This window comes from Geospiza fortis, unplaced genomic scaffold (assembly GCF_000277835.1).
Source record: "Geospiza fortis unplaced genomic scaffold, GeoFor_1.0 scaffold450, whole genome shotgun sequence".
Lineage (NCBI taxonomy): Eukaryota > Metazoa > Chordata > Aves > Passeriformes > Thraupidae > Geospiza > Geospiza fortis.
The window spans coordinates 1,295,666-1,306,699 of NW_005054416.1; the positions used below are offsets into that span (position 1 = coordinate 1,295,666).

The following is an 11,034-nucleotide window of genomic DNA, read 5'->3' on the forward strand; positions in this document are numbered from 1 at the left end:
GCTGAGGCCCTCATGGTGGTCCTAGAAGGGCTCATGATCTTCTGTGGGGTGACCAGTAGAGACAAACACCCATCCAAGGTAGTGCCAGTGACCTCTGTCGTGTTCCCACAGAGCAGCTCCCTCCTCAGCTTCCTGCAGCTCCCCTGGGCCTGGGCTGCTCATCCCAGAGGAGCCAAGCAAGGCAGAAGGTCCCTGTCTGTCCTTCCTGTAATAAAGGCTTCAAGAGCTTGGGCTGTGTGTGTGTGTGTTGATGTGAATCCCACAAAACCCAGAAACCCTTGACTGCAGCTCAGCCACATCCCAGGAAGATGCCAGCTTGGATGTGCTGTGTCCCAGTCCTGGGCAGTGGCAGAGCCCTGGGGGTAAGGCTGGGATTAGTGCTGGACCAGGTTGCTCCAAGCCCCATACAGACTGGCCTTGGACACTTCCAGGGATGGAGCAGTCACAGCCTCTCTGGGCAACCTGTACCAGGGCCTCACCATCCTTGGAGCCAAGGATTTCTTCCCAGTATCCCATTTAACCCTGCCCTCTGTCTGACTGAAGCCATTTCCCCTTGTCCTGTCACTGCTGGTGTTGATTCCTTCTCTCTTCATTTCATCCCATCGCAATCTCTATTACTTCACTCTTAATTAAAAGCCCTAAGTTTCTCTAAATTACTCTTCTTAGCCTTTTTTTTCCTTTCAACTCCACCACCCACTCATTCTCATCACTATATTTATCTGCAGGACCATTTAAAATCCATACATCCATTCCAGAGAACTGATCCACAAAGAGGATGAGGTTTCCTCTTCCATGTTTGCAGACTAGACTAGAATTTGCAGTTATTGAGTACTAGGAAAGAAAACCCCCACCCTCAGGTCCTCCTGTTTAGATGTTTTGCTGATTACCCAAATTACCTGCAGGAAAAGGGAAAACACTATTTCGGGAGAGTGAGCTAAAAGCCGAGTGACTTCTGAGAATAAACACAGAAATCCTGGAGCTGCAGTCTGTGATTCACAGAAACTGGGTATAATAAAGGAGAACATGGTTGGTTTTCTTAATGAAAGTAAATTAATCACATAAATGAGAGAGAAAAACATGTTTGAAGGCTGATTCTGCAGAGCTTTCCTCAGGAAGCTGCTCAAAGCTTTTCTCCCAGGAACAAGGGGGTATAAAGGGGATATTTTTGTTAAATCATCCTCAATTATTAAGAGCTTTGCACAATATTCTCCCTGAGGCTGCCTCTTCCTCACAAACTCTCTTGTTGGTTGGAATATGGTTGGTAACAGTTGGACTGTATGATCTTAAAAGTCTTTTTCCAACCAAAACAATTCCATTTTGTGACTCTCTTCTCTACCAGGATTTGGTGCCTGTAGCTCTCCCAGCCAGGACACAGCCCAGGAAGGGAAAACACTGGTCAGCCTTTTCAGGTGTTTACAGCTTTAAGGGGCAGATAATATAATTTATTCCAGTGATGTTCTCTCAAAAGCACTCAAGAGATGATTATTTGAAAGAGCTTACCTACAAGCAAGGTATTATTCCCATTATTTGGTCCCCATCCAAGTTTCTCCCATGGCTGCGGATGATGAGGCCCTTTGTCCTGCTGCAGAATGAATTGAGATGAGGATCAGCTCTAATGCACACAAAAGATCAACACTGTTTTCATGTGTACTCCTAGAAATTTCCTCCTCTGTCTCCAAATCAGGCATAGCAAACAAAATTAGCCTGGTAATTTTCCACTGACTTTTAGTCCCCCTCTCGCTGTGTTTGTTCTGTCTGGATGTCACCAGTCATGACAAAAATCCAGAACAGAGAAGCTCTTCCCCTGAGCCAGGATCATGGCGCAAATTTTATTTGTGGATCTGGAAAAAGCTTAGAAATTGCTGGTTCATTATTTATTATTATTATTATTACTGTTGCTATTGTTGTTATTGTTATTATTATTGTTATAATTGTTATTATTGTTGTTATCATTATTTCCTGGTTTATTGTGAATAGCATTCTGACTCAAGCCACCACTTCTCATTTTCTTGACAGGGCTTGCAAAATATCTTTTGCATTTCTCTGAGGAGATTCCATGGGCTGTACAAACTGTGGCCAATTCTCTTCCCAGCTCTTGGCTCTGGTTAAAGAGGCAGGTTTGTGACACGAACATGAGCAAATCAGGCTTATTTTCACTTCTTTTGGCTAAAAGCACAGTTGATACAGCTCAGGCTCACAGTAACGACCCACAATGGGTCCTGGTTTGGGATGGAAAGGACCTTAAATCCCACCCAGTCCCACCCCCTGCTGTGGGCAGGGACACCTTCCAGCAGCCCAGGTTGCTCCAAGCCCCATCCAACCTGGCCTTGCACACCTGGGGGCTGGATCCCACTGGGTCAGGCACACCGAGCACCTTCTCATGGACATCACCTCTCTGTGAACTGCTGCATCTCCCAGCATTGTTGAATTATTGAAAGCACCACAGGTGATTTATGGATGTACCCACTTCCAACTCATGCCGTATTCCCCCGGTGCCTCCTCCACCTCCTCCTCCTCCTCTGTCGCTGCGAGCGCTCACGCTTTAATTTCTGTGAGCGTAGCGAGCTCTCGCTGCAGCAAATTAACCAAGATTTCCTAAACCCCAGTTTACTCCTCATTCATCTGTTTTATCCATCATCCCGCTCCCGCTGCAGTTGCCAAGAATCTCCTTAGTCACACACCACGGTCACCGTGCCCCAGCTTGGGGACAAACCTGGCATTTACCAGACTTGGTTCTCCATTGCTCCCCAAGGTGATGATGAGGGATGGGGTGCTTTGTGCCAGTCCCCAAAAACCTACAGACACATCCCTGGCTTGGTGGCACTGCCTGGGACTCTCCAGGATGCCAAAGAGAGAGCAGGCCTGGGAGACACCCCAAAACCCTCCCACTCAAAGCTTCATTTTTACTGCAGGTTAACATCCAATTTTGGGAGCAATGAAGGAGACACAGACATTTCCTGGAGCAGGGATGGATGGAGTTATCCCCCAGCCCTGGCAGCAGAGAGCTGGGAGTGATGCTGCAGGCAGATCCCACACACAGGGGTGTCTCCAGCCACGTCCCGGCTGTGATGAGCGGGATGGGGCCGGGGCCACGCGCTAATTCCACAGATGAGGTGAGCGCTGATTGCCACGCAGGGAAGCGCAGCCGAGCGGCTCTTGGTTGCCATAGGAACCATCAACCCCCTGGGAAAAGCTAAATTACTGGATCGGCGGCTCCTCTGGCGGTGACAGTGTGGGGCTCAGCGTGGTGACACCCTCCTGCTCCAGGAATGGAACCAGGGCAGCCTCAGGGGGTGAAAGATGGTGGTGGGGATGCCTAAGGCTCCAGGGAAACCTTGGAGCCCTTTCCTGAGCCTAAAGGGGCTGCCAGAGATCTGCAGAGGGATTTTGGACATGAGCCTGGAGTGACAAGGGGGATTGGCTTCCCACTGCCAGAGGGCAGCATGGGAGATTGGGAAGAAATTCTTCCCTGTGAGGGGGCTGAGGCCCTAGCACAGATCACCCAGAGCTGTGGCTGCTCCATCCCTGGCAGTGTCCAAGGCCAGGTTGGACAGGGCTTGGAGCAACCTGGTCTAGTGGAAAGTGTCCTTGCACGAGGCAGGGGCTGGGATGGGATGGGATGTCCTGGCAGGAAAACAAAGGGTCCCTGCAGATTTTACCAGGGCTCTGAAGGGGAAGTCTGCATTGCTGAGAATGTGCAAGATGTTGATAAAACTCCGAAGTTCTGAACTAGGATCCTCACAGCTCTTTATCCCAAAAATGTGGCAAAAAAAGAGATATTGCAATAATCCCACTGGGTTGCAACAAGAGCCTGGTGAAGAAAAATGGATGAATATTCAAGATTTACCCTCAAACTCACCCCAAGGCACAGCCTGGTCCTTCTCAGTTCATCAGGAACCATCACCTCCTGGGCCACCCTGAGCCCGAAGCAACACCTGGAAATACCCAGGCAGGTTTACTGATGCTCATCCCTCCTGCATTAACAAGAAATCTTAATTTCTCCCTTTGCCATGGGGTGTTTCCAGGCTGACAGCTCCCTCCTTCCACGGAAGACGACACAGTTCCTGGGTCTCCATAATTATTTACATGTGGGCTGTGTTTATTGGCAATTAAACGGTTCGGTGGCTGCGAGACATCAGTCTCCTCTAAACATGTTGTCTGCCAGATTGCTTCCTGCCAGCAGTCCCCGTGGGACCGGGAATTCTGCCCAGCCCTCCGGGGCTGCCTGTGGATGGGAGGAGCAGCTGGCAGAGCCCCCCCCAGACAGACAATGCTCCAACGGGGCAGGTTTGGAATCGGGAGCCACGGGCAGGGCTGGGGTTGCGTTAAACACTGAGCAAACAGGCGGATCTGAGCCCTGCGAGATCAGAGGGGTGGCAGGGATGGGGTGTGCAGGAGCATCCCAGGCTGGAGCAGGGAAGGGAGGGATGTGACAGCCCGGGATGGGGCCGTGGCACCGTGTCCCCACCAAGGCAGCTGCCCCAGCCCCCCCGGAGGACACTTACCACTCACAGTCTTCAAAGATCCGCTGCAACGCTGCAGGGCTCGCCCCTGCTATTGCAAGACTCGGTGAAAGCGATGTTTTATCCGGAATTGTGTGAAGCCAGCGAGCGGAGGGTGGATTCCTGCTCCAGGGGAGGCTCCGGCGCGGAGCCGAGTGCCCGGGGCGGCCGCGGTCCCTCGGACTCCGGGTCTCTGCAGCATCCTCCTGTCAGCGCCTGGAATTTGCTGCCGTCCTGCAGTCCTGGCTCCAGGGGGCTCTTTGTGAGCACTCAGCAGGACAGATCCCCCAGCCCTGCCCTGCTGCCAGGGCTCTGCCACAAACCAGATGGCTCCACGGCCACCCCAAGTGTCCCCAGCTCCTCATCCCAGCTGCTGCTTCCTTCAAAGCCCCAGCCCCCAAAAGCCTCCCACAGAACACCTTCATTCGGGATGGGGCTTGGAGCAACCTGGTGTAGTGGAAGGTATCCCTGCTCGTGGCAGGAGGTGGGACTGGAGGATTTTTAAGGTCTGTTCCCACCAAAATCATTCTGGGATTCTCCCCAAAGGTCAGCCTCGCTGGGCTCTCAGAAACTTAACATCCACTTGGACTTGCCAATGACCAGGAGGTGGGATTGAGGTGTCAGAAGAAATAGTAGCATGGGGATCCAGATATTTATATGCTTTTACTATGTTTTCACATTTTAAATCTCAAGCCTTTGCTGCTTCCCCTTGCTTGGCCCTTTGCCAGGTTAGAAATGAGCCTGAACCTTCTGAATTCTGCTCTGCTGGTGGCAGAGATCTGAGCCTACACCCAGCCACGCTCTTTGTCCTTTACTCCTCACTCTAGCACCTCATAATTCCTTCAAACAGTGGCAGCTTCAACAGGGGTTTCCTCAGGCACCTGTGTGTTGCTGCTGGCTCCCACATCCCTGTTTTCCTCCTCACCTGAAGCTCCCCAACAGCAATAAACAGGATTTTGCTGGTGGCTTTGAGCTTCTTCCCAAGCCCCCAGTGCTTTCAGGAGAGCAGAAGGACGTGCTTAGGCCCCAGAGTGCCCTGTTGTTCCCCATTCCAAGCTCCCAGCAGCAAAATACCACTTACCAGAGCCACTGAAAGGTGCAGCTCCCTCACTGATTCTGGGCCTCACCAAAGAGCTCTGCAGCTCATGGATAAACCCTGATGGAGATTTATCTTAGTCCCTCTCATAGCTCAGCAAGGATTCTGAGGCTCCCATTAGCACTTTGGAGAGGTATAAAGCAAATTCCTCAAGCTTCTTGGCTCAAAATCACATTAAGATTTGCTGAAAGCAACAGAAAATGCAGGTTATAACTGTGGGTCTGCAAAGAAAAAGCTTTTGGAGAGTTTAAAATCCAAAGGTGTTTTTCCCCAGAAGAAAAGGAAGCCACCTTGTCTGTCTGTATAGGCAAGTGGAAAACACACCTGGAAGATTCCTGGACACGAAGAAGAGGTTGGATATAGCTGAGACAGGAGAATCCTGCCTGTTACCTGAGATGGTGTTCCAGCTTTGCTTCCTTTGGGATCCTGAATGTGGGGCAGCTCTGCTGAATTTGGTGGCACCAGCACTGTGGAAAGAGCAGGTGAAGTTCTACAAGCCCTTCCCATCCAGTCACGACACTTGTGATTTCTCCCCTTTTAACCCAAAGCACAAACTGCCAAGGACAAGGAACACCACGTGGAGGCACATGGGCCCTGGCAGAAGGTTCCTGACCGACAAGGTGTTCCTTCCTCCCTCCCGCTGGCGCCGGGCCTGGACATATTTTGCTCACGATGCAACTTCCATTATTTCCATGGCAACCATCCTTTGTCGGGGCTGAAGACTGGAGATTTTTTAACAACTCCCCGTTCGCCAATTCAAGCCCCAGAAGGAAGTGGGAAAGTTCTCATTCACATGCAAAATAGCTGCGATAAAAGCCGAGGGGTGCAGGGCGGGGGCAGCGCTTGGGCACGGCGCTTTTCATCCCAGCCTTCCTCATTTCCTTGCTTTACAAACAGCCTCATCCAGGGATGTGCCTGACACCCTCTCAAACCCACTCATGGAAGGGAGCTGGAACTTGACGATCTTTAAGGTCTCTTCCAACCCAAACCATTCCGGGATTCTATGAATACCGAAATATCTCGACACACAATAGATCCATTGGCGACGCTTTCTTTGGCTCTTTCAAATCCCTGCCTGCGAGGGAATGAACATCCCAAGGATGTTCGTGCTCCAAGCAAGGTCCACAGCCCGTGGTGACCCTCGTCCATCAGGAGGGAGGCTGGGAGCCAAGAGGAGCAGAAGCCAGGCTGGTGTGATGCTGCCTGCAGGCGTCAGGGCAGCCGTCCCTGGCACCGCTCGCTCCCGCCGCCATTCCCAAAGCTTTATTCCCGCTAGATCCGGGGTCATGGCTACCAGCCAGCTTGGTGACTGGCAGCCTTAATGCGTTTATTTCAGCCCCAGTGCCTGGCCAGGAAGTCGATTATTCCTGCAAAATCCACACAAGATCCACAGGAAAAAGGAAAAACCGACATAGACCCTGAGCTGAGCATGGGGACCAAAGGGAACATATTCCAAACCCCTTCCCAGAGTCACACTGCCAAAAGCTAACAGCTTGGGGTTTGGAAAGGGTGGAACGAGGCTTTGCAGGTGTAATGTTGGAATTAGTAAAGAAGATAACACGCGAAGTGAGATTTTTGGAACAGCAAAGGTTCCTAGCCTGTCTCGCTCCCTGGTGCACAGGGGAACACCAAACCAGCTCCAAATTCCAAAAACTGAGCAGGAGAAGAAGTGACTAATGACAAAATACAGTAACACTGTGGTACTTCAGAGGCAATCAGAAGGCTTCTGTGTCATGAGGTGGAATGAAACTGTTGGGCTGTCTCCACATCCCTGGACAGGGTTCTACAGGGAAAACATGAGAGCAGCGGGGTCAGGGATGAGATTTATCAGCACAAAATTGGAATAAGCAAGTGAAGAAAAAGCAGGGAGAAACCCCGATGCCAAAACCAGGGAAACTTGGGGCATTCAGTGCAGAATTGAGGATTAACAAAATAGAATTCAAAAGAGGAAAGATTCCCTTTTGATCCTGCGGGATAACTGCATGCGTAGGGATGGAAAGGTGGGAAAAGGAGCTGCCAGCCTGGAGCAGATCCAAACCAGTTCATAACTTCATGTTTTCCTCCCTGCTCCTGCAGCCGTCACCCCTTTCCCAGTGCTCCAGGGGTGCTGAATCCTGCTCAGCACCTCTCACCTCCAGTGCCTGCTGTCAGCTCTGGAATCTCCTCCTGATTTATTCCACCCTGGAGAAACACCTGACAAAGGAAAGAAATGATACAGCTGCAGAGGGAGCTGACTTTTTTTTCACTTTACTTGTACAAAGCTGCCACGGATAATTGTACCATTGGTCACAGATAAAAAGAAGCCCAAACAATGGAAACCTGATAGATTTCTCATTTTTGCTGACCTGCAGACAAACTTCTTTCCAAGCTACCAGGTTCTACCTGAATTAAAATCCTCTTCATGGGAAGGTACAAGGAGGTGGGAGCCTGATTGCTCTATTTCAAGAGAAAAGGGTGATCATTGATGCTCAGAAAAGGAGAGAGAGAGTCTGAGAAAAGCAAAATCCTGTGCACAGTAAATTAGATTAAGGGGACAAGAGACAGAAATTTAATATAGAGAACAGAAGCTGCAGCAGATAAATAAACAAGTAGCATAAACCTTTAAAACTACTGAGAAATAAACATTTAATTAAAAACCAAATTACCAAACAAGCGGGAAATGTTCCCAGAAGCAAAGATAGCAAAGTCTCACCAACTTATTCCTAGTTAGGGAGACCTGGAGGTCAGGTTTAATTACAGCTCAGCCCACCCCCCCTCAGCAGCATCTGTTTTACAACCCAAAATCCGATTCCCAGCCAGATCTGGCGCCTTTGGCTGGAGGACAGATCTCCAGTTCTTCCAGCACCAGGCACCTGGGGACAGACAGGAATGCTGCTGATTTCAGAGTGGGCACAAAGAGAGAAAAGCCAATTTTTGACCCATTTTTGGCCTGGGATCAGTGCCCACAGATTCAGGACATGGCCAGGAGCTCAAATCCACGAACATTCCAGCAATTGCCCTCATACTCAGCCACGGCCCCCTCAGCAAAGGTAAAAATCCCTCAGCCCAAACTGCCCTTGGCCACTTACCCCAACAGTGGGCTTGGACACCGCTCCATGCCCTTCTTTCAGACAATGTTAAAATCCTGGAGAAAGCACCTTAAAAATGGGGAAAGAAAATTAAGAGAGGAATCCCAGGATGTTGCCAGCTCCAAAATCACTTTGTACTACCTCCACAGCAATTAGGAGCCCATTTTGCTGCTTTTCATCCCATTTCCCTGTGTCCTGTTATGCCTTCACCTTCAATGTGTCCCTTCTCCATGTGTTGGTGCTGCTCTGGCAATTAAAACATTAATTAATCACGACAGGAACAACCAATTCATCCCACCTTTGTGTTGTGGCTCAGCATGAGGTGCAGAGGCCTCCCCAAGGACACAAACAATCCCAAGGAAAAGCACTAACAGGCTAATTCATATAAAAACTTTATTAGAAACGAGGACAGCCTCCCAGGAACAACATCCTGCCTTATCTCCCAAATTTCTATGATTTCAGAGCCATAATTAAATAGAAAAGCTACAAAAAGGGTGTGCACAGCTATTAAAGGAGGAAAAATCAATCCACAAATTGCCATTTTTTTCCAAACATGGCTGGAGAAAGGGTTTTTACACAGTGGTTTCCATGCAGGGACCCACGAGGCTGAAAGCTGGCAAGTGGCCCATGGGATTTGTTTTCCATCCTAAGGACCAGGATGGGCTTTGAGATCAAAGTCTGTATTGCCTCAATTCAGAGACAAGAGCAGAATGGGATGGCTTGATATTGCATCTGATGCGTGATGTTGGGTAAATAGTTGTACTCCCAAAATCACCCAAAAAAGGGGTATTATCCTAACCCCAATTATATGTCAATGGTAAATAATAATAATAATAAAAATACAAACCAGAGGTGCTACTGACACAGAAAAAATGACCAGCCTCATTTCAGTACCATCTACAATGAAAAAATAAAGGATAAATGGGGCCTGGTTTACCTTTTTTTCCTACTTATACCCAAACCCCACCCAGAACTGGTTTAACAACACTAATTTTTAGTGCATCAAGTGACACGTTATGATCTCAATTCAACCAACGTTCAGTACAAAACCCAAAAAAGGGACAAAAATACTTAAAATATATAAATTTCTCAGATTCCTTACAGGAATTCTCCACGTTGTGGCATAAAAAAAGGATTTAGAGCAAAATAGAGATACAAAAGCTACTGCGCTCAAGCCAGTGGCATATGTACTCGGGAAAGTCAGAGAGGTACAAAAAGGATCCTAAGTAGTGAAGGCAGTAGAGAGTATTTCATACAAACAGTGCTTGCAAAGTATAAAATTAGGAAATAATGCATAGAGGAGCGTGCTTCACACAGCACCAAAGGCCGTGCAAGCAAATCCTTGTAGCCAAGGCAGAACTCCCACCGTCTCTCGACAGGAACCGCTCACTGCCTGCAGAACTCGCTGGTGATGTTGGGCAGGGGGTAGGCGAAGAGGGAGAAGTCCAGGATGTATTTGGGAAGGAGCTCTCTGATCAGGCGGCGCGGGGTGTTGCACAGGTAGTAGTGCAGCGTCTCGGCCGTGACGGGCTTGTACCAGGCCTGGCGCTCCGGGAAGCGGACGAAGGAGGGCGACTGGATGTGCTCCAGCACGTGGTTGGCGTCGGCGTGCAGCCGCTCGTAGGAGCCGATGAAGTCGTACTTGACAGCGCAGGGCTGGCACAGGTTGTAAATGGGCATCCAGTGCTCGTTCATGCGCTCCACGTCCTCGTCCAGCAGGTACTGCAGGAACTCGGAGAAGGACACGTCGTCGCCGGCCGAGTTCCCCCCGTTCTTCCGGTAGCGCCGGACGATCTCCACGCCGTACTTTTGCTGGTACTCCTTGATCTCCCCGAATTTGTTGCGGTAGGCCGAGAGCAGCCTCTCCATCGGGTTCCGCACGAAGATGAACTTGTAGTAGTGCTTCAGGCGGTAGCTGATCTCCTCCGGCTTCATGTCGCCCAGGAACACCAGGTCCCTCATGTGGTCCATCTTGCCCTTCACGTCCACGCTCTCCAGAGCCCCGTCCAGCACCTTCAGGACGCGCTTCCAGTTGGAGCAGGCCACCTTGGGCACGTAGCAGTAGAGGAAGCGGTACTTGTCGCTGACCAGGAGGTGCCGGAGCACCGTGCGGCGCTGCCCGGGCGGCAGCTCCCAGATGCTGCGGGGCATGGAGCGCTGCCCGCACAGGGCGCGGATCGTGCGGTTCCGCGTGTCCCGCAGCACCTCCAGCTCCAGCTCCGCCGTCGAGTCCCGCCCGTCCCGCCGCGACGGCCCCGCGGGCGGGTGCAGCGGCGGCGGCCCGACCTGAGCGAGGATGCCGCGCTCGATCATGAGGAGGAGCCCGCTGGAGGCCAGGATGACGCCGAACATCAGCATGGAGGGCAGG

The 11,034-nt window shown here is 50.6% G+C and overlaps 1 protein-coding gene across 1 annotated transcript; it reads right to left on the reverse strand.

The window, feature by feature from the left end:
* Positions 1–9,042: 9,042 nt before the first annotated feature.
* CHST14 (carbohydrate sulfotransferase 14) lies at positions 9,043–11,028 on the reverse strand. The gene has a single exon (XM_005426479.3). The coding sequence runs from the start codon at positions 11,022–11,024 to the stop codon at positions 10,053–10,055; it is 972 nt and encodes a 323-aa protein (XP_005426536.3). The 5' UTR covers positions 11,025–11,028; the 3' UTR covers positions 9,043–10,052.
* Between the last annotated feature and the right edge of the window lie 6 nt (positions 11,029–11,034).